Below are 23131 nucleotides of genomic sequence, written 5' to 3' on the forward strand. Positions count from 1 at the left end.
TTAGGGTGGTTATTTTTCAACATATTAGGGGCTCATTCACACGGTCGTGATTTCAGCGTGTATTACACCCGCGTTGCACCGCCGCGTAGTACGTGGTGAATGGAGTCAATGAAAGTACATGTTTACTGATCCACTCACATTAGCATATATACATTGCATGTAACTACACGCGTAAAAAAAAGATGGCGGCATGCTCTTTTTCACTGCATATTACTCTCATACCACCCTATTGTTCTCTATGGGTAGTGTATTCAACAATGTCCATACGCAATACATTGCCTATGGTTGTATAAGCAACGCCGCTACGAGACACAGTGGGGAATTATAAAAAACAACTCATACTGTGCATGACAATGTAGGTGCGATATGCCGCCCTGCACTGTGCACTATCACTGAGATGGCCGCTTCACACAGCGGTAAAATGCTGCATGATGCGTTTTACGCATACGCCTGTGGGCATGAGCCCTAAGGCGTAAAGTTGGGGTTCCAATTTTTAAAATTCTTTTTGTATTTTTTTTACTATTATTCTTTCACTTTCTACTTTTGTCCCCCTTGGGTTTGAACCACTTTTCATAGTTCTTATAATACACTGCTATACTTCAGTATAGCAGTGTATTATAAAGCCAACGAAGCTGAGTCTCATAGGCCAACGCACCTAGCAGGCCCAGAGGCCATCTTCAAACCTCCCAATGTCATAGCAACCCATCAGGACCCCGAGATCAAATTCTGGTTGTCCGTTGGGTCACAGTGACAAAGGGATAAACAATGGGGATTGGCGGTTTCATTGGTCCATGCTTTTATGACAAGTGCCAGGCTGCCATCGGAACAGCTGGGCATCCTCTTCCTCTGGCACAGGAGGCCCATACTAGGCTTATGATGCAGTGCTGTAAATAGGCAGTGACATTGGTCGCGGTAGTCACCGGACTACCACCGGCCATTTTTCATTAGTCAGCTGCGTCCTGCGGAATGCATGTGCTCTTATTCTTATTTTAGGGCAGACCTAAATGATAAAACCCCTGTAGCGCTGATCTATCTCCCAGGTCAAAAAGAGGGGCATTTAAGGGGCAAAGCGGGCACATGTGAGGTCTGGGCTGTCCTGATAGGACCCTACAGGCTCCGCTGTCCAGTACACAGTTGGTAGGCGGTAAGTGCCGGGCACAATGTCCCTGAGACCGGTCCTCACACGTTATCCGGCCTGGTGTGAGCGGCCCACGTGGCTAAAGCTCCGCCCGGCCTCGGGGTAAGAGCCGCTCACACATGTGCGAACGTTCCACAAAGCTCCAGAACGCTCCAGAACTCCGGGGGGCGGGGCCTGTGCCGGCGGAAGTCACGCCCCGCCGCAGCGGAAGTGTGCTCAGGTGTGAGAAGCCGGCGAACTCTTATAGGAAACTGTAGGGAGAAGATGTCCAACCCGGTACCTAACAACCGGCCGTGCAGCCCGGGCAACCCGCGGGTCTTCCTGGACGTGGAGGTGGGCGGAGAGCAGGGTGAGTGCTGCGGCGGGCCGGCGGCATGGTGGGAATGAATGGTAAGGGAGCTCTGCCGGCGGAGGAGCGGCGGCCACACCTGCCACAGGCGCTACAGCACTGACTGCCGGTATACCGGAGCTCGTGGAGGGTGATGGAGCGCTGCAGTGTAGCTGAGCGGCAGCCGCTCCTCCATCTGCTCCTATGGACCAGGGCTGCTCTATCACTGGCTTAAAGGAGGTCTATAGGAAGGGTGGGTGATGCAAGTCTGATCACCAAGGAGACCCCCACAGATCCTGGTAATGGGGGTCCTGTGCCCCCTCTCCTCACTGTACAGCCCTGCAGCGGGGCGGAGGCTGACTGCAGCGCCGCTCTGTCATCCTCAGCGCTGCAGCTTGCTGAGTGCTGCCCCTCCGTTATATCCGTCTGCCCCATTGGAATGCATAGAGTGGCCACCTGCATGTGCGACCACCAGTCCACGTAGGGGTGTTCACACGGGGCGGCCGCAAAGCAAAAGTCTGCATCCCAGACGGAATCAAAACTACCATCTGGTGCTGATTTCAACTGGAGATCAGCTGTACAGCTGACTTCAGGAGACCCAGCGCTCCCCTCCGAAGGTTTTGGCTGTTGGTGGGGCGCTCCTTCCCCCGGAAGGCTCTAGTGGGTACAGCGCCGCTGGTCAGGTGATGCTGAAGTGACTGTTCTGGATGCAGAATCTGCTGCAGCATTTCCGCCCTGTGAAAAGACCTTAATCTCCCTGCAGTGAGGTGAGGGGGGCACCAGGTTTTGGGAGTGGTCAGCTTTGAGACCCCCTGGATAGGAGAGGAGTCGATTTTTGGAATCACCCTTCAAAGGCAGAAGTTGGGAATAGTGAGGTGCGCCACCTGCTGGTCAGTGAGGCAGGAATGTTCTCCTTGATGGAACGGTCCAGATACAAATAAGGTCGGGCTCGCACATCCGTAAGCGTAAAGCGCTGCGGGGTCACGCAGTGTTCTACATCTCTGGAGCTGGCGGTGACCTGGCGTACTGCTGGCATGGTGGCGAAATTGTACTGTGCGTGACATGGCTTCTCACGCACGCTGTCAGGCGCGGTCCACCTGTTTTTTTTGTTTTTTTTTCTCCATTTCCCACACTGACATGAATCAATGGTGCAGATACAGGCCACCCTTAGGCAATGTAATTACGTATGGGTGCGCATTTATACACATGACCATAGAGAATAATGGGCACTATATGCGGCAAAATAAAACCTACTGCGCTCGCGTATTACACCATTCCGACATGCTTAAATGATTGAAAACATAAAAGGCGATGTAATGGATTGCTTGCGAGTTACCGTGTATGACATGGGCGTGCAGCGCAGGCATAATCAGTGGTAATCAGACGCCCGTGTGAGCCCGGCCTTAAGCGGTGTATTGTCTGGTGTGGGGTCTGCCGTGACGCTGCCTTACCTGCTGGCTTTACAACTGCGGAGGGCTCACTGCCTTGTCATATGACTGTCCTTGGTTGCTGGCCGGTGGGTGTTCCTGCCTGTCAGCTGATGACCTAATGGGCTGCCTGCTAATAGGTAAGGGTGAGCGAGGAGACAGCCGGGCCCTACTGTCACCTGTCTCATAGAATGAGCTGTCGGTGGCACGGAGGGGGCCGGATCATGCTGGCTACTCCAGCGACTTCCTCATCTTCCATTCATGTAATTTACTTACCCCATCAGGTTCTGTAGGACAGATGCACTAAAGATCGCTTATCTTACCAGCTGTCTTAGATTTGCACTTAAGTTACAAACTCTGCTAGTTTCTTGTGAGGAGTTCATGTCTCACCAGCTAAGTGTCCCCCACTTTACTCAGCACTTTGAAAAAAAGAGAAGTGAAATGGGGCAAAAAGTTGTAAACTATTGCTTCACGGTGAAGTACTTGGCAGATGTGCCCACCTGTGTGAGGTGCCCTGAAGCCGTCCCACGTTTGTGGCTCAGTCTGAGAATCTCCAAAAGTTTGTAGTAAGTCCCCCTCTGCAGGGCCAGGGCCTATATTGTGCAGTAGATGGTCTGCTTGCTTGTTACATGTTCCATCTAACTTTCTTGTCTTTTTCTCCCTGCAGTTGGCCGAGTCGTACTAGAATTATTTGCGGACGTAGTTCCAAAGACTGCTGAGAACTTTCGCGCATTGTGCACAGGGGAAAAGGGTTTAGGAACGACGACCGGGAAACCTCTTCACTTTAAAGGATGTCCTTTTCATAGAAGTGAGTAGCGATTAGTCTAAGGTAAAGCGGTGCCATTGAATCCTATGCACTTCATAAGCTAACAGGAGTCTGTCGTTTGTACTGGTTTATTATATATATATATAATTTTTTTTTAAATTCTTTTCTTAGTTATTAAGAAGTTTATGATCCAGGGGGGAGACTTCTCCAACCAAAACGGAACTGGTGGCGAAAGTATTTATGGGGAGAAGTTTGATGATGAAAACTTCTATTACAAGGTATTCATGATGGCCTTCTAGAAGAGGCTTTACCTTCTACAAAAAGGAATATCTAAGTGTTCATATTGAAGCTATTCTGCCGGCCTCCTGGCTAATTCAGCAAATAGGAATACCCCTTTTTAACTCTTTGTGGTCCTGTTTGTATAAACTATCATATCCTCATTATTAATATTTTCCCAGTGCATTTCTCGGCAGGAGGGGCAACTGCTATACACAGTGGAGAGACTTGCCAAAATCAGGGAAAACCTAAAAGTGAAGGAGTTGCCTACATCAAGGATCAGAACCTGTCATTTGTCATGAATGAAAGCAGTGCTGTGATTAATTGCTATGGGCAACTTCTGCCATCAGAACGGGCTATTCAGTGAAAAGAAATGGGAGCTGAAATGTAGCCACAGGCAACTGCTCCACAAATTATGATAAATCCTCCTAAAGTTAAATGGGTTGTGTGGTTACTTGACACCAAAACCCCCACAATAGGGCTGCTTGTATTAAAATAATAAACTGAGCTATAGGCCTTATGTCCACGGGCGGGTCGGATTCCGTGGGCGGAAGCCCTGCTGCGGGATCCCACCCTGGCTCCGGCATGAGGACATTACTTACCAGTCTGGATGCGTGTGGGCCATCCGGCATCTCCTCTGTGCTTGTGGGTGGGCCTGCCGGCCAGCGTGCCCCTCACACATGCACAGTGGAGATTTTTCTTTTTTTTTTCTTTTTAATCTCATGCTTTCCCACGGGACCCCCAGCACACCCGGAGTGACAGTTCCGGGTGTGCCACAGATCGGACGGCTTCCATTGACTTCAATGGAAGCTGTCCCTTTGGGATCCGCGGCAAAACGGAGCATGCTGCTGTTTTGTTTTCTGAACCATAAGGTCCAGAAAACAAACCCGCATTCTTTAATTAAGCTGCGGGCGCCCATAATTGTCTATGGGTGGCTTAAACTCCGGATCGTCCGCACCGGTGCCCCAGACGGATCCCGGAATTCAAACCCGCCCTTGGACATGAGCCCATACATGCACATTCACTGTCGCCAAGATACAGAATTGCAGCCACTCTGTGGTCCCAGCATTGGTTGTGATGGCTGCCATTACAGGAAGTCAGGTGACCTCTGCAGCCAATCAGAGGGTGCAACGTTGCGTTCCCAAACTCCTGGCATCTTGGCACTCAAATCACCTGACTACCTGTGATGGCAGCTGTCGCAGCAACCGCCTAGGCCACAGCAGGGTTGTAGCGTCTTTCGGTATTGTAAGTATAGCTCAGTCTCTATTTTTCACCCCAGGCAGCCCTATTGAAGGTGGTTTAACCCATTTAAATTCCATGTTGTCAGTGAGGTTGTGCCCCCCACCCCCTTGACCTACAGCTCCGCCTTTTACTATACTCTCCTGTTTTGCCTTTCCCAGAGAGGATCATTATAGATGGGGTGTAGTTCCTATAATGGCAGTCATGTTGTCTTCTATGTTTAAAATCTGCTAATTACTTTTTTTCCCCTTTGCAGCATGACAGGGAAGGCCTCCTTAGTATGGCCAATAGCGGCCCCAATACTAATGGTTCTCAGTTCTTCATCACCACTGTCCCCACACCACATTTAGATGGAAAACATGTTGTATTTGGGCAAGTTCTCAAAGGATATGGCATTGTGAAAATGCTGGAAAATATTGAAGTTAAGGAGGAGAAACCTTCTAAAGTAAGTGTTCTAGACCTTTCTTACCTGATATTAATTTTGAGAGTAATTGGTCAGATATTTTAATAGCTGTGGATGGGTGTAACAGTTTTGGGAGCATATTATCGTGGTGGGTTCTTCACCTAATTCCAATGTGAAATTTGCTAACAATCTGCACTCCATGCATATGAATTGGGCTTCTGTAACCCTGTTCACATGCATCAGAATATTTGTGTCCCCTATAGAATTTCCTGACCTAAAAGTGTTTCAGCATAATTTTAGTTGAAAGACTTTATTTTTTTTCATCCTGAAGATGAGGCTTATGCCAGAACAGCAAATGATTGATTTACCTGCTGAATAGGGGATAAGTTTCTGACAGAGAATGGGGACCTCCTAGGGTCCCCACATGAATGGAGTCGTGGTCACGCATGCCCTCTGCTGCTCCATTAATTTCAATGGGAGTGTTGGAAATTGATGACCACTTAAACTAAGTGGGAGAATTCATGTAAATAAAATGATACCTGTATATAAGGAATATCTCAAGTACTTGGTAATCTTATAGAAATTGTAATAACTTTCAGGCTGTATATCTTTAAAATGCTCTCATTTTTCCATCTAGTTGTGTGTAATAGCAGAATGTGGCGAGTTGAAAGATGGCGATGAGTGGGTCGCGCCTCCTGTGGATGGCTCTGGAGACACCCATCCCGACTTCCCAGAAGACTCGGATGTTGAATTAAATGATGTAAGCACTTTCCACACTTCACGCTCATACTTTTAGAAGGGCTTCCCTAAGCCTTGAATTTTGTATTCATTTGTTCAAAATGGAACGGGGAAAAAACTACCAGGGTCTGTCTTCAACACCAAACTCGCTGCTTTTAGACTTAAGTGTGGCTTGTAGTACTTGTCAGATCCCCTGAAAATATAACGAAATATAAAACCTAACCTTGATTAGTATTAAAGAGATATTAGTGACCAAGAAATAACTATTCAAAAACCTATTCCAAAAACACAATGGTGAGGAGGAGGTACAAGAAATATCAGTAGATGCCTAAGCTTGCCCTATATCGCCCTAACTGTGATCCTTGGTGAGCAGGGTCATCACCCTGAAAAGGGCGGCTCTGTCTTCCAACCTCTTAGAAAGCCCTACTAAAATGTCAAAGTATTATAACAAAGTGCTTGATATAAGTTCTTAAACAATATCCAATCGCAAGGGATTAGAATAAAGTGCCAAGTGGAAGAGGGAGAGTGCAAAGTCTTAAACCAATCAGAAATGTAATTAATTATTATGGTGCCGTTTGATAGATTTTTTTTTTTTTTTTTTTAATGTTTTACTTACACTTAAAAACATTAATCTGAGTATTTTGCCATCTAAGTTATTTGGGTGATAGTATACCTATTTTTATGCTGTCATAAATTACACCTCTGGGGGTGTACTCGGATGTCCCTGGTAAGCTAGGCTTTCTAGAAAAATGCATCAGGATTTGTGATTGGCTTAATTCTTTTGCACTTTGTTAATTAGATTTATCTCTAGCACTTTAATCAATCCCAAAGGATTTTAATATTGTTTGGAATTTAGGTTGTAAATTCTCAAAGTAAATGTAAAGGAAAAAAGCTATGACTTGGAAATCTCATGTAACCATATTTTATTCACAATCTAACACATATCCAAAGTGAGACATTTTATTTTCTATTTTATTTAAAAAAACAAAAAAAAAACACGTTAGGAAATAGACGGTTGCAACACATCTCACAAAAATTGGGACGGGTAACAAAAGCCTGGAAAAGTAAGTGATAGTGGAACATGAACCCTCCAGCTGTTTTTCATTACTAAGGGTGCATTCACACAAACGTATATCGGCTCGGTTTTCACGCCCAGCCGATATACGGCGTCTCTCTGCAGGGGGAGGAGGCTGGAAGAGCCGGGAGCAGTGCTCTGAGCTCCCGACCCCTCTCTACCTCCTCTCCCCTCCCTTGCACTATTTTCAATGAGAGGCGGGATGGGGCGGAGCTAATTCCTGGAACTTAGCCCTGCCCCTGTTACGCCTCCTCTCATTGCAAATAGTGCAGAGGGGTGGAGAGGAAGCAGAGAGGGGGCGGGAGCTCAGAGCACTGCTCCTGGCTTTTCCAGCCTCCTCCCCCTGCAGAGAGAGACGCCGTAGATCGGCTGGGCATGAAAACCCAGCCGATATACGGTCGTGTGAATGCATCCTAAGTCACATGACTGTATTAAAAAAAAAAAAAGCGCGTTGGAGAGGAAAAGTGTCAGAAGCAAAAATGGTCAGAGGTTCACTGATTTGTGAAAAACGGTGTCTAAAAATTATGCAACAGTTTCAGAAAAACTATCCACTTAAAATTGTGAAGACTTTGAATATCTCACCATCTACAGTACATAATATGAAGATATTCAGAGAATCTGGAGAAATTTCCGTGCACAAGGGACAAGGTCGACTGTCAGTATTGGACGCTTGAGATCTGCAGGTCCTCAGGCGTTGCTGCATTAAAGTCAGGCATGATTCTGTAATGCAACCACTGAATGGGCTCAGGAATACTTCCAGTAATCACTGTCTGTGAACATAGTTCAATGTTCAATTCACAAATGTAAGTGAAGGCTTCATCATGCAAAGAAGAAGCCAAATATCCACACAATACAGAAACGCCAGCGTCCTCTCTAGAACAATACTCATTTAAAATGGAAAACTGTTCAGTGGTCAGATGAATCAAAACTTGGATTTCTTCTTGGAAACCATGGATGCAGTGTCCTGCAGAGGAGAGGGGCCATCCAGCTTGTTATCAGCGCACAGTTCAGCAGTATGCATCTCTGATGGTATGGGGCTGCATTAGTGCCTATGGCATGGGCAGCTTACACATCATGATGGGCATGATCAATGCTGAGCAGTATAGAGAGGTTTTAGAACATGTGCTCTCATCCAGACGTCTTTCAGCAAAGGCCTTATATATATCGCATATACTATATCCATCCCAACAACTTGGCTTCACAGAAGAAGAGTCTGGGTGCTGAACTGGCTGCCTGCAGTCCAGACCTTTCACCAATGGAAAACATTTGGCACACTATAAAATGATAAATCTAGTAAAGACGACCCGGACTGTGGAGCAGCTAGAATCCCACATCAGACAAGAATGGGACAACATTTCCCTCCCAAAACTCCTGCAGTCATTTTTGTTTTTTTTTAACTGTTGGTAAACGTTTGGAAAGTGAGAAGATGGGATGCTACACAACAATAGACATGGTCCTGCTCCAGCTTTTGTGAGATGTGTTGCTGCCATCAATTTCTAAATAAGGCAATTTTTTTCTGCTTTAATCAAATGGAAAAAATGTAATTTCACATTGCAATTTTTTCCACCTTTTGCATTTAACATAGCGTCCCAACACCAGCATTTTATTTTAATCCTTTTGACATTGACTTACCTTTTGGATCTGGCTTGCATGAATTTAGGAGGATTCTTTAGGGCTTTCGAGGAGGATGGAGGACTTGGGTGCCCTTTTCAGGGCGATGATCCTGCTTATCAAGGGTTGCAATTATTAGGGCAATATAGGGTGAGCTCAGGCTTATATATTATGGCTTTCTTGGTGGCTGATGCCTTTTTAACACTCTCTCTAATAAAAGTTTTCTATTTTCAGTGGATCTGACTGATTTGGTGAACTTGTGGCTCTCTGTGACTAACAGTGACACCATAACCATGTTGTCCATATCTTCACAGGTTGAAAAGATCGTCAGTATAGCAGAGGATGTCAAGAATATTGGCAATAATCTCTTCAAAGCTCAGAACTGGGATATGGCAATTAAAAAGTACAATAAGGCTTTAAGGTACATTAAAATGTTTTGAGTTACTACAGATAAATGTGAATCCCACCTCTGGGACTTGCTTCTATCTGACTTTGGTTGCTTGTCCTGTGGACAGGCCAGAAGTTTGTTTCAACTGACACTAATAGGTGAGTGTCAGATCTCACGCAATATTACTACTTGGAGCATCTCGTCATGTTTGTCAGTGCCTGGAGAAGCAGCTTTTACCTTCTTCCTGTCTCTACTGTGTGGTGTTTTTTTACTTTTATTTTTCCCTGCTAACTTTATTAACCACTTCACTTAGACTTGTGTTTTAAACTGTTTAACACAACTGTCTCCAGGTGGTGGTGATAAAGTTAAAGGGAATTTCCAGGCAAATACGATTGATGACCTATCTTCAGGATAGGGCATCAATAGTTGATTGGCTGGGGTGTGCCACTAGTAACTGCAGCGACAGCTCTCTCCCTAAATGGGAGTTGTGTCAGCAATTACCAGCGCCAACCACTACACTTGTTGGAACTTTCTGCTTTTATCTGTTCCCTTTGTTGTGGCCCTGACAGTTTGCACCTGATTAGCCAGGGTCCCCAGCTAATGACTATTGATGACTCTGAGGATAGGTCATTCATAGTATTTGCCTGGAAAACCCCTTAAACTGTTTAAAAAAAAAAAATAAAACTAAAAACCCAAAGCGCATCCAGATAAGATGGGAGGAAGACTATAAGGATGTGTTCACATGTTGCTGCTTTGCTACAGATATGTAGCATATTTCACTCTTTGAATTTGAAATCTATTGAAATGGTGAAATATGCATCAAATAAGCAACTTGTGTGAACACACCCTAAAGATCTGCTCACACGGAGGGCGGCGCCCTAAAGATCTGCTCACACGGAGGGCGGCGCCCTAAAGATCTGCTCACACGGAGGGCGGCGCCCTAAAGATCTGCTCACACGGAGGGCGGCGCCCTAAAGATCTGCTCACACGGAGGGCAGCACAGAATTTTGCTTCTAAAAACTGCTGCAAAATCCGTGACTTTCTGCATGTGGATTTACCTCTGTCAATGGGCAAAGTCTTGTGTTTGTAATTCCCCATATGGAGTTTGCCAATTGACGAGTAAATTGTGCCGACAGATTCACGTCAGAAACCGAAAAATGCAGTTTTTAGAGGCTGAATTCTGCTTCGTGAACATACCCTATTAGCTGCTTCTCCACAAACTGACAGACAAAACAAGACTCCGCAGATAATGCTGTGCGAGTTCTGCTCCTCAAGCTGTAATCGCCTGTTAGATACCTGGTAAGTGTCAGTTGAATACCGGGGTCACATAAATAACTTGCATTACTGTCGACAGACCGTAACATTCTACTGTGGGCCCACTGCACTGGTATGGGGTATGTGTGAAGACTTTTAAATCAATGCATGTTTACTTATAGAATGGGAAATAACATTTTCTAATAAACAAATAACCGGACCCTTTGAGATATCGACAACATTCTAGAAGCCCCTTTTAAAATCTAAATGTTAATCACACTATTAATTTTAAAATTTAAAATATGACTTTTTATATCTTTTTCAGATATGTAGAAAGCTGTAAAGATGTCACTGGAGATGACAACATTGCTAAGTTAAATCCAATAGCTGTAAGCTGCAACCTGAATATCGCTGCCTGCAAACTGAAAGTGTCTGACTTCAGAGCAGCAATAGAAAGCTGCCATGAGGTTAGTGGTCGCTTCTGCTCTGCTTTTGAATGCCTACATAAAAAAACTGCTAAATTAAAAAATAAATTAAAAAAAATCCTTGCTTTCTTGGATTTGCCTCTTATTTTCTTTTTAAACCACTTCTTTTCTTCTTTGTTTTAGGCTCTTGAAATTGATCCATCTAACACGAAAGCACTTTATAGACGGGCCCAAGGCTGGCAGGGTTTGAAAGATTACGAGCAAGCACTGGTATAGTATTAAAATGAACTCGTACCATTTAAAATTTAAATCTATAATAGTTCCTGTTTTGAAAGTTGTTTCCCCCTTCCCCCATTTTTTTAGGAGGACCTTAAAAAGGCCCATGAGTTGGCACCTGAAGACAAAGGTAAATGAATCAAGATATATTCTCATTCTGGTGATCAGTGGGTCCCCAGCTATCTTACATTCATCTTGTATCCTATGCCTAGGTAATAAATGGGTCATTCCGTGTCAGTTCAACCAATGCTCCCGGTCGACCATTTCAGATTTCAATGAAACTTTGCACAAAGATAGACCCTGACCCTAAACTAAGATAGCCAGAATATTAGGCTTCAAAGTGCTTTGGTTCATGAGCTACAGGTCTTTATCTAGGGGGTTGTCATGTGATTACAGCGCGCAACCTGAAAAAAGTGGCGATTTCAATCCATTGCCAAGCCAGTTCCAATGACTCTAGAGCAATGAAACTTCACACACTAGGAGAACTTTTGGTGCTGAATCCAGCTAAGCTCCTCAGACTGCCACTCTTATCATCATTCTGCCACCATTGCATGTCAAAGTAGCTGAAAAATTCTATCGCGCAAAATAAAACTCATATTTTAAGCAGTAATAACTCATAATCAATGCAATCCAACTCAGCTATGAATTTATCAATGTGTACTCCATAGAAATGTTTCTCATTATTCACATTATGGACCCAAAAGGATGCATAGCTCTTAAGATACAATGAGTCAAAAATGGCAAAAAACACTTTTTTGCTAATTTTTCCCCTTTTCAAAGGCGAAAATCGGAATGTACTCCATTTTTATTTTTTTCCATTTTTGTTCTATTTGGAAGAGAATTTTTTGCTCTACAAGATTCGATGTTTTTCATTTTGTTCCCAGACCTTCTAGATGGGAAAATATCAATGCCTGTGAAGGTCCTATGCACTCGCGGAGGTCAAATAATAAAATAAGTGTAAGTTTTGCATGGATGTATAATTAGTTTAGAAATCATGAGAAGGTAAATTATTTTTGGAATGAGACAACTTTTTGTGCTCAAGAAACTTATGTGATCAAAAATTGCATGGCGAGTTCAGGTGAGCCACAAGCTTTGGCCTAAGATGGTCAGAATATCATTGAGTGTTGCATAATGATTGTGGTATATTACAGTGATCACTGGGCTTATTTAGCACTCTATCCATATTGGATACTAAGATTATCTAAGGCTAGCATGAATAACTAGTTATTTATTACACAAATGCTAGCCTTAGATAATATTAGTACCCAATATGGATAGAGTGCTAAATAAGCCCAGTGATCACTGTAATATACCACAATCATTATGCAACACTCAATGATATTCTGACCATCTTAGGCCAAAGCTTGGGGCTCACCTGAACTCGCCAGGCAATTTTTGATCACATAAGTTTCTTGAGCACAAAAAGTTGTCTCATTCCAAAAATAATTTACCTTCTCATGATTTCTAAACTAATTATACATCCATGCAAAACTTACACTTATTTTATTATTTGACCTCCGCGAGTGCATAGGACCTTCACAGGCATCGATATTTTCCCATGTAGAAGGTCTGGGAACAAAATGAAAAACATCGAATCTTGTAGAGCAAAAAATTCTCTTCCAAATAGAACAAAAATGAAAAAAAATAAAAGTGGAGTACATTCCGATTTTTGCCTTTGAAAAAGGGAAAAATTAGCAAAAAAGTGTTTTTTGCCATTTTTGACTCATTGTATCTTAAGAGCTATGCATCCGTTTGGGTCCATAATGTGAATAATGAGAAACATTTCTATGGAGTACACATTGATAAATTCATAGCTGAGTTGGATTGCATTGATTATGAGTTATTACTGCTTAAAATATGAGTTTTATTTTGCGCGATAGAATTTTTCAGCTACTTTGACATGTAATGGTGGCAGAATGATAAGAGTGGCAGTCTAAGTAGCTTAGCTGGATTCAGCACCAAAAGTTCTCCTAGTGTGTGAAGTTTCATTGCTCTAGAGTCATTGGAACTGGCTTGGCAATGGATTGAAATCGCCCCTTTTTTCAGGTTGCGCGCTGTAATCACATGACAACCCCCTAGATTAAGACCTGTAGCTCGTGAACCAAAGCACTTTGAAGCCTAATATTCTGGCTATCTTAGTTTAGGGTCAGGGTCTATCTTTGTGCAAAGTTTCATTGAAATCTGAGATGGTCGACCGGGAGCGTTGGTTGAACTGACACGGAATGACCCAAATGTAACTTATGGGAGAACCTCTAGAACGTGCCGCATGCACACTGGCATTTGCAAAACCTGTTCAGTAACTCGATCTTCTCATTTGTTGCACCGAACATGTGCGTGGCTTTAATTTCTGCTTACTAGCATGAGCCTGTATGAGCATTCTGCATACCACTGCTCCAAGCAGGTGCTGGTAGCTTTCAGATGGATGTGCTGTTTAACCTTCTCATATGAGGAAACCCTGTGCTCACTCCATTTACTCCTTCCTCACAGCCATCGGCAGCGAGATCCTTCGGGTCAAGCAGAGGATTAAAGAACAGAAGGAAAAGGAGAAAGCCGTGTATGCAAAGATGTTTGCGTAACTGACTGCACTGAATTGGGCATGCAGTATACTGACGAGTACATCTGGGCGCAAAGCAAAACTGCAGTCGGATATTAAACCAAAAAAAGAGAAAAAAAGTGTAGTTTTTGAACCCAGGTGAAATATTACACCCAAGTATTTTTGACCGTTTACAACCTCCTTTCAGTTTTACTTTTTGTCTCCTGTGACACTGCATGAACTATGCAACTAGTGGGATGTGCAGTGGATTTTTTTTTTTGTATCTATATTTTGTGGGTAGGCTTTTATTGGTCTCCAGCAGTGAAAGCAGTATTTACTTGTATCTTTCTGTAAGCCTAGGGTTACACAGCTGAAGTTGTGGACACAACGCAAACAACTGTACCTTTTTTGTAGTGAAATCATTGCCTTTACTGTAGCAGATGCATTAAAGGGGTTGTCCCACTGTTTATTATTAATGACCTATCCTCAGGCTACATCATTAATAGCAGATCATGGGGATCTGCCCTAATCAGCTGATCCACTAAGCCAGTCAGTCAATACGAGCAGTCTTTGTGCTGGAAGTACATTGCACAGTGGCCTCGGCTAGTATTACAGGTCAAGTCGCATTTACTTCAATGGGACTTCACATTTAATACCAGCTGCAGCCACTGCACAATGTATGGAGCTGTCTGCGTCTGGTACAGACAGCTTTGTACTGACTGACCGAACCTAGGGATCAGCTGATTGGCATGAATCCCCACAAATCTGCCACTGATGACCTACTAAAATTTGGGATAACACCTTTTTAAGGTAACCTGCCAGTGTCCGATGACACTGCAGGAAGCTGCACTGCAGTTATGTGGCCTTTGTCACAGACACTGAGCTGTGTACCCCTTGTCTACTGGTCCAACGAGGCTCACTTTCTGTGTATTGCAAGAAGAGCAGCAATCCTGTGTAATTGCTTATGTTTTTCATAAACTCAGTCATAGAATAAATTGGTTTACTGTCTTTAATAAGTCTTGCCATCAGGCCTTGACGTGTCAAATGCTTAAAGGCTGCAGCCACCTTTTGCACCATTAAAAAAAAAAAAAAAATTTTCCTAAACTCAAAATTAAGGAACTTTTTCTAAAAGCTTGCATCAGATGTGCACTATTTTCTGGTGTAGAACCCATGTATCTTCACATGGCTAGCTGTCCTGCTGCTTTTGATCACACCCTGCTCTTGGCGCTGTGGCCTCTTTCCTCTTGCTGTTTCTCAGTAGGAGTTGGGAGGAAGGGTTGTACACAACAGATCAGAGGGAGGGTGGCTCACACAGGCTATAGTGGGTTGGGGTGTAGATGGGAAGAATGGTGCACACAGCATTCTGCAGAGTGTGACTCAGTCTGCCTACAGAGAAAGGAGAGAATTCATAGAAGCTGCTTAAGGAGGGAACTGTTGACAGATGCTGAAGACCATGCACGGTAAGATATCCCTCACAGGCTGTGGAATGAGAAAGTTGTGTATGAAAGATATGCTAGTACTTGAGGTCTAGTAATGGGAGAAGCATCTTGGACCCACAGACTTCACACCCAACATATATTAGGAGGAGGGGTTATATAAGTCTGAAACAAAGTGCAGGTTGCTGCCATGCTGAAGAATACAGTACTCACTAAGTGCATAATTATTGCATGGCAACCCATCAATGTATGACTTTGCCAATGGTTGTAAGTGTAAGGTTAACTCATTACACTTGTGTGAAAGTTTGTCCTGTTTAAAAAGACCAACATAAGGGCCGCTTCCTCATGTATGATTGAGCAACGTGGAAATGTACTAACCTGGATGTGTTATGTAAGCACACCACCAATTGAGGCTCTGCAAAGATATTTCTGGTCAGCTGCTGAGATCTCTCCCTACTTGGAAGGGTCCAGGGTAAGAACAGTGAGCTTTGACTATATCTAGTTTGTAACCGATATAGAACTGTAACATTTAAACCCACCCCCACAGTCCTGTCATGTGATTTTTAAGATTTCCAATTGGTTCATGTCTTGGTGCTGTTTCTAACATGGAATTTATCCCCCTTATTGAGAAGAGGTGGAATCCGTAGCATTTCTAGTGCTAAAATTAGTACTCTTCTTGCACCTTTAAATTCCACACTACATGTCAATTTCTGCACTGTTACTGTACTTGGCTTGAATCGGTGCACTTGCTGCAGTAATGCCTTAGCATTATAAGCTTTTGTGTAGACCTAACTGGTAACTCCTTTTGGGTAAGGGAGTCATGTCATATTTCTATCTGGTGTTGCAGCTGACAAAAGCAGAGGAAAGTAATGGCATACAGCTATTCCAATCTTAGTCTGCCCTCTTAAAGCAGCCAATTGACTTAAAGGAAATTGGACAGCAGCATTTACTATATGCAGTTTGCTGTTATATGCAAGTGAAAAAAGATTATAACTACCTCTAATCCTGAGTGCTTGTAATCAAGCAAAATTCACAACTGCATGCTTCCACACAGTGTGTAAGTAACCACCAACCCATCTGATGGTTCCACAGCCCAACCCTCTCACCCACACCCCTAAAGCTGCTGATTGATATCTGCAGTAGGGTGTGTCAGTGAAAAATCATTATTTTTTTATTTTTTTTTATACATTGGCTTGAGCATTTGGAACCTAATGTATTTGGAGATAGAGAATTAATTTCTGGTATTTTTGTAAAATATTGAGGCTTACGTACCAGGAAATGGTAATACAAATTATGTGACAATGTTCATATTAATCCTATGATTGCCTTTTAATTGACAGTAGAGACATTTAGTATCAATTCATAACATTTATTTAAAATGGAAGTTAAATAAAACCTACTTTAGTCACTGCTAGTAAAACACCAGTAAATTACAATAATTTGGACATAAGAACAAATAGGTGATAAAACATTGTGCATACGAATAATGACTGAACTGCTAAAAAGTATATCTGCATTCTGTTTTAGTGCACAAAAGCAAAATTCCAGACAGTCAGTGATATAGTTATTAGTTAGGCTTGGAACACTTTTTTAGAAAGTCTTTATTTGTTTTCAAAGATGGCATCACTTCCCGATTTAGGCAACTGTTCGTATAAAGTCATCTCTCGGCCCAACCACACACTGATTCAGCTGCTTCTTCTGTAACCAATTGGACTGCTCTCACAACTTTAAGTGTGTAGTGAATATGGAGGAAGCTCCAGGGGGCAACTTGTAATGCATCAAGATGGGCCAAAGACTTGTTTGCTGTGAAAACTGGTTCAGTGATAGTCTCTGCTTCCCAATCAATGAGCGCTTTGAGGTTGCAAGCATCAAGGTTTACTGTTTCGGGAACTATGAGACCGCATTGCAGTGGAACCTTGTTCACTTCCAACTCTGACTGCCATTATTGTGTCAACTGCACACACTGTCTTGTATTAGAAGAGTGACAAGTACATTCTCAGGATGAGCACACCAGGATCTGCTTTTGAGGTAGGGCTTTGAGGCATCCTTGACCCTCACCTCTTGCTTCTGCCAAAATTGAAGTAACTTTATTGGATGCCAAGGTCCATACTTGATCTGATGGTTCACTTTAACGTCATAGAACATGGAAGGGTAAACTTGTCTTGAAGTTGCTTGCAACCTGGGTAACACCTCTGTATTCTCAAGTCCAAGCTAATGCTTACTCAAATAGAGCAGCATGCCACACGTAAGCCACCTACTGTGTGACAGTTGACCACATTTAAGAGCCGCTACTTCAGGATTGAGCTTGCCTTTCACTATTCCATGAAGATACTTTCATGCTACTATACTGTCGGTGCTCATTTCGCTAGCAATGTTCTCATTGATACCAACAAAAAGTTCCAGAAAAGGAATTAGCTCAAATTCAGTCTTTCTATCCCGAGTCTCAACTTTGGAAAAGAGTCTACGAACTGTACCATAGCAGCCTTTCTCTGAAGAGGTTGGTCCATCAAGCTTTGCCACAATATGACAGAATGGCTGCTCATTGATGTGAAGCCAGCAGAAAGACCTAAAAAGCCTTTGAGAAGTTCAACACAGCGAAGCATGCCACCTTTCCAACCAGACATGTCATTAGTGATATCACTGCCAATTAGTTTGAGATCTATACCTCTCCCCTTTAACCAGTCAAATAATCCAATTGCACACGGTTTGTCTGGTTTTGCTGTTCTTGTTTTGGTCTCTGGTGTATAGGGAGTAAAGCCCCATTTACACGGAACAAATGATGCCTGACACTCGTCCCTGTGTGTCCTCTCTCCCATGCTGTTGCAGAGGAGCTAGTAACACTGTCTCGCTCACAGAACAGCCAGCAGTGGGCAGGCAGGCAGCAGGAGATTTCACTCCTGGCTCTTCCCCGCCCCTCTCCATTGACTTTAACATAGTGGCCGTTCAGTACTGAGACAGTGATACTAGCTCCTGTGCAACAGCACGAGTATGTACTTGGACGAGTGTCAGCTATTGTTGGCCCGACATTCGTTCCGTCTACATGGGCCTTAAGTTAGTGACCTTTAGGCTCTTCTGTAACGGTCATATGACTTTCCTGAAGATGCCTGTGGTCTCATCATGCATAAGAATTAGTGTTCTCCTTCCTGCTACCAACAAAAACATTACTTTTTGCAACATTGAAATTACCTCTGCTCTCGCATACTTCATAGCATGCTCTGTGGCACGAAACACCTTCTTGCGATCACATGTGGTGTTTCTGATCAACTTCGGCACATCTACTCTTACATATGTATGGAGAGATGAAGGGAGGGCAGTACGCACCTACTGCAGTCTTTTAGTTGACCTCTCCATCTGTGCATACCTGAAGGACGGTGCTGCTGCAGCATTACAACTTTAGCATATATACACGGATGTCTATTTGTTTTTCCAGATATGCCAAAGTTGCAAGTGCAGAACAGTGAATCCATGTCTGGCTGTAGCTATGAATTAGGAGGATTTGGGAGGTTGGATGGTGAAACTACCCATAGGACAGTTGGTGGTCATTTAGATACTATGAAGGAAGCATGCAAAAGTGGATTTCAGAAGATTGAAAGAGGCAAAGTTCTATTCATCTGTACTTGGTGCATTATATGTAACAACGAAATGGATATGCTAAATGCTGCTGCCGGACTTCCTGCATCCAAATCCTTCTCCATAGCATTAGATTTCTCTTTCTTAGTGTAAAAACTTTATATAGAGTCACAAGATTACTTTTAGACTGCATTCCATCTCAATCTGCTATTTATACTATATATTCTCATGCTGGTTTTTTTTTTCATAGCATAACTGACAACTCCACACCTGTTAAACACACATTTCAATGTTTAACCCCTCAACGCTCTATTACATACGTTTACGTCCTGGGCTTGGTACTTACTAAGACAGGGCTTAAACATACGTCCTGTGCATGGCATGGGCTCAGAAGCTGCGCCCATGCCATCTGCATTGGGCGCCAACTGTGACTGACAGCTGGCCTTCTCCCAATGCAACAGCAGGGAGCACTGAGAACACCGAATCCTGCTGTTTACCCCCTACAGGCCAAGCTCAATGTTGATAGTGACATGTTAGACAGGGGTCACAGGAGTGCACTCCTTCTGCAATACTATCAGCCCTCTATGATGGGATTTTAGTGTGCTAATAGGTTGCCATGACAACCGGACAGCATTGCCTGGCGTCTGGATCTGCCATGGCATATAATGACTAGCAATAGTGATAATGTAGTACCATAGCCAACGTGCATAATGTGTGTGTAAAAAATAAATAAATTTTTTCGCTCACTTTACCCTCTTTAAAGGAAAAAAAAAAAGCATAAACCATGGATTAAAGAAAATGCTGAAGGACAGAGCCAAAATTCTTATTTTCGTTATTTCTCTTCACAAAAACCGCAATAAAAGTCTTTAAAAAAACCAAAACGGTGCCAATAACTTCAATTTTTCATGCGAAGAACAAACTTTCAGAGACAGAGCTCTGTTCATGGAAAAACAAAGTTATGGAACTTTGAATGCAGAGATGCAAAGAAAAAACCTTCCAAAAAACGATTATCCACAAGTGAAAAAAAAGCCTAAATAATAAATTACACTTTTGAAACCATTGTGCTCGTACCAACCCACAGGCAAAAAAGTCAGTTTTGCTGCACGATTCAGTGTAAAAAACAATGGCAGAATTGAGGTGTTTTTTTTGTTTTTTTTCTCCCTGCCCTCAAATTTTTTTTTTATTATAAAAGTTATGCAAGGTGTTACATGTACCAAGAAAACTGTATCCATAAAAATTTCAGCTTGTCACACAAAAAAACAAGCCCTCATATGGCAACTGAAAAATAATGAAGTTTATGGCTTTTGAAAGGTGGAAATGAAAATCCCCCCAAAATCGTTGGATCCTTAAGGGTTAATGCAGTGGGTGAAATCCACTCACCACTATAGAGATACTAGTAATTATTAGGAAATTATAGCACCAGTGTTTCTGGTGGCGCAAGGCGCCACACAGTTCTGCTGCATGCTACATCCATCCTGATTCACACACAAACAGCTCTGCTACATCCACATCCATCCCGATTCCCAGATATCATACACACAGCTCTGCTACATCCTGATCTCTTCAACTCATCAGCAGGGATGACAACCAGCACAGCAGACTCCTTTGTTCTTCTGTCAGGCTCTGTGTTTTATATATGCTGTAGGACCGGCGATAATTTCACCATTATGTGATCAGGGGCTGAGCATGAGAAGCACCCACACACATACTCACGGACAAGTGGTCGTTAGCTGTTTGATTTCATGCAACATTTGAATGTTATTTTAATTGCACTTTAGTTTTTAAGTAAAATTTGCACTGGAAACAAGATTTTCAAAATGTGAATGTGGCCCAACGTCACACTTTTTATGGACAGACTCTGCCCCTACAGAAGTGGGGCTGGTTAAGCTTAGCTCTAGTCCTTAGAAAAACCTGTAGGACACTGATTTTAAGCAGTGAATCATTTATAGGGTTTTCTAAGGACCTACAAGTTTAAAGGGAATCTATCACTTAAGCTTAGCCTGGAGGGCTAGAAATATGGGCAGAAAGTAGGTGACCCTGTGGAATCCAGTTTTACAGGGTGGAGCGCGGTAATTTGCTAATTTGGGAGTGAAATAAAAAAATAATGAACTTGTAAAAACTTTATTTTATATTTTATTTACATTGAACAGTAGTGGAATTTACAAATTATTTGGTTTTAAATATTGTATCTGGCAAATGTTGACCTTCGCTATCCACACACTGCTGCATACGTTTTCTGAAGTTCTCATGCACTCTTTGAAGCATGTCGACTGGTATTCTGGCAATCTCAGCGTCAATATTGTTCCTTAGGTCTTCCAGGGTGTTGGGACGGTTGCAATACAGATGTTCGTCGTGTAACATAATCCCGTGCTGACAATTGTTGGACCACGCACATTTTATACGGGTGAAAATTCAGTTCACTATGAAGAATCCGGTGGAGAGAACGTCTTGAAATGCCAAGAGCAAGTGCTTGCTTCCGAGCAGAGCGTTTCGGAGATTGCAATACTGCTGCTCTAACTCGTTCGATGTTCGTAGCGAAGGTCAACATTTGCCAGATACAATATTTAAAACCAAATAATTTGTAAATTCCACTACTGTTCAATGTAAATAAAATATAAAATAAAGTTTTTACAAGTTCATTATTTTTTTCTTTCCCTCCCAAATTAGCAAATTACCGAGCTCCACCCTGTACTTACCTCTCCTATCATTCCTCCGCTGTGAGTGCTGAAAGGCGCTGCCGAATGCATTGAGCAGTGTACCCAGTGGTCCACCCGTTCTCATTCTATAATCGGTGAACTAATTAGCAACGCAGCTCAATGCACTGAGTGGAGGCCTTCAGCGCTTACACCAGGGGAACAACGGGGGAAGGCAAGTATAAACACTTACAACCCCGTACTCAACAGGCCACTTACTTTCAGCCCATATGTTTAGCTTAGGCTAAAAGTAGGTGACAGATTCCTTTTAACCCCTTAAGGACTCGGGCCCAACGTAACTTTATTCTATGGGTCAGTACGATTACTACAATACCAAGTTTATGTAGTTTTATTTTTGCTGTACCACATTTAAAACATCTTCTGACAGTCATAATTTTATTTTTCCGTCGACACAGCTGTGGGAGGGCTCATTTTCTGCGGGACATCCTGTAGTTTCTATTGGTAATATTTTGGAGTACATATGACTTTTTGATTGCTTTTTCTTACTTTTTTTCTTCTTGGAAATGGGGTGACCAAAAAAAAAGTAATTCTGGTGATAATTTTTAGCATCATGCAGGGCAAGTAATGCACTGCTTAGATAGATCAAAATGGTTTTTTTAAATGTAGATTTTTAAAAAATTTTTTTTTTAATTAAAGTGCCTTTTTTAAATTAATTTTTTAACTGATTTTCACACTTTTTGTCCCCATAGGGAACAAGAACTTCTGATGGTTTGATCGCTCCTGCAGTATGATGTAAAACTATAGCATTATATTATACTGTGTTCTGACAGGCATTCTATCTCCTTCAGCTCCTTAGCTCCTTCTATTCCTTTAGCTATCAAAATTATTTTTGCTGTGTTTTTTTTCCGTGACACATAGGGCTATTTTTTTAATATCTTTTTCACTGACTTTCAGTTTTTTAGTTTTATTGGGGGTAAAATGCTAAAAAATAATGATTTTGTTTAACATTTATAGTTTTTTTTTAAATTTAGTATATTTATGCTAAAATTAAGTATGGGAACGGGTTCCTCTTTATTTCAGACATTTTAATTTATAGTATGTATGGTTTTGGTTTACAGGGCGCATACGGTGACGGTTTTTGTTGGCGTCGGCTTTGTGTTATTTTCCTTCTTGTGTATATATTGCCATTTTATTCTGTTATTTTGTTTTACTTATTTATGTAATTATGTTTTTTACTATCTGTGTCCCCCATGACGTCATATAAGACCTCTGAGGGACATTTTTTTTTTTTCTTCATTTGACACTTTCCCACTGTAGCTCGGGCATCCATAAGAGCCCCAGTTACAGGGCGAAACAACCCCTGGAGAGACACAGGTCACCGGCAGAGCTGGCCAGGGTCTAGTGTGACCCTCCAACTCTGCTGTAGCAGGGAACCCAGGCGGTCACATAACGCCCCCGACTCCTGATGTGAAAGTTACACTGTACTTTCACTACACAGTGCTCATTGAGCACTGTGCACTCGGGGGAGCAGAAGGCAGGAAGGGTTAAAAACCGCTCCTGCCTTCTTCTCCTGGTTATCAGCTGTTACTAACCC

General features: G+C 42.7%; 1 protein-coding gene across 1 annotated transcript; it reads left to right on the top strand.

The window, feature by feature from the left end:
- The first annotated feature begins 1323 nt into the window (after nucleotides 1-1323).
- Nucleotides 1324-14872, top strand: PPID (peptidylprolyl isomerase D). The gene is made up of 10 exons (XM_066573585.1): nucleotides 1324-1487; nucleotides 3561-3701; nucleotides 3831-3937; nucleotides 5431-5619; nucleotides 6215-6337; nucleotides 9316-9422; nucleotides 10969-11110; nucleotides 11252-11338; nucleotides 11432-11474; nucleotides 13832-14872. Exons 1-10 carry the CDS (start codon nucleotides 1403-1405, stop codon nucleotides 13918-13920), a joined length of 1113 nt encoding a protein of 370 aa, XP_066429682.1. The 5' UTR covers nucleotides 1324-1402; the 3' UTR covers nucleotides 13921-14872.
- Nucleotides 14873-23131: the final 8259 nt, after the last annotated feature.

Source organism: Eleutherodactylus coqui, chromosome 7 (genome assembly GCF_035609145.1).
Source record: "Eleutherodactylus coqui strain aEleCoq1 chromosome 7, aEleCoq1.hap1, whole genome shotgun sequence".
Classification (NCBI taxonomy): Eukaryota; Metazoa; Chordata; class Amphibia; order Anura; family Eleutherodactylidae; genus Eleutherodactylus; species Eleutherodactylus coqui.

Coding starts and splice junctions, on each gene's coding strand:
- PPID (XM_066573585.1), top strand. CDS start 1,403: ATGTCCAACCCGGTACCTAACAACCGGCCGTGCAGCCCGGGCAACCCG. Junction 1,488..3,560: donor GGAGGTGGGCGGAGAGCAGG/GTGAGTGCTGCG, acceptor TTCTCCCTGCAG/TTGGCCGAGTCGTACTAGAA. Junction 11,339..11,431: donor AAGATTACGAGCAAGCACTG/GTATAGTATTAA, acceptor CCATTTTTTTAG/GAGGACCTTAAAAAGGCCCA.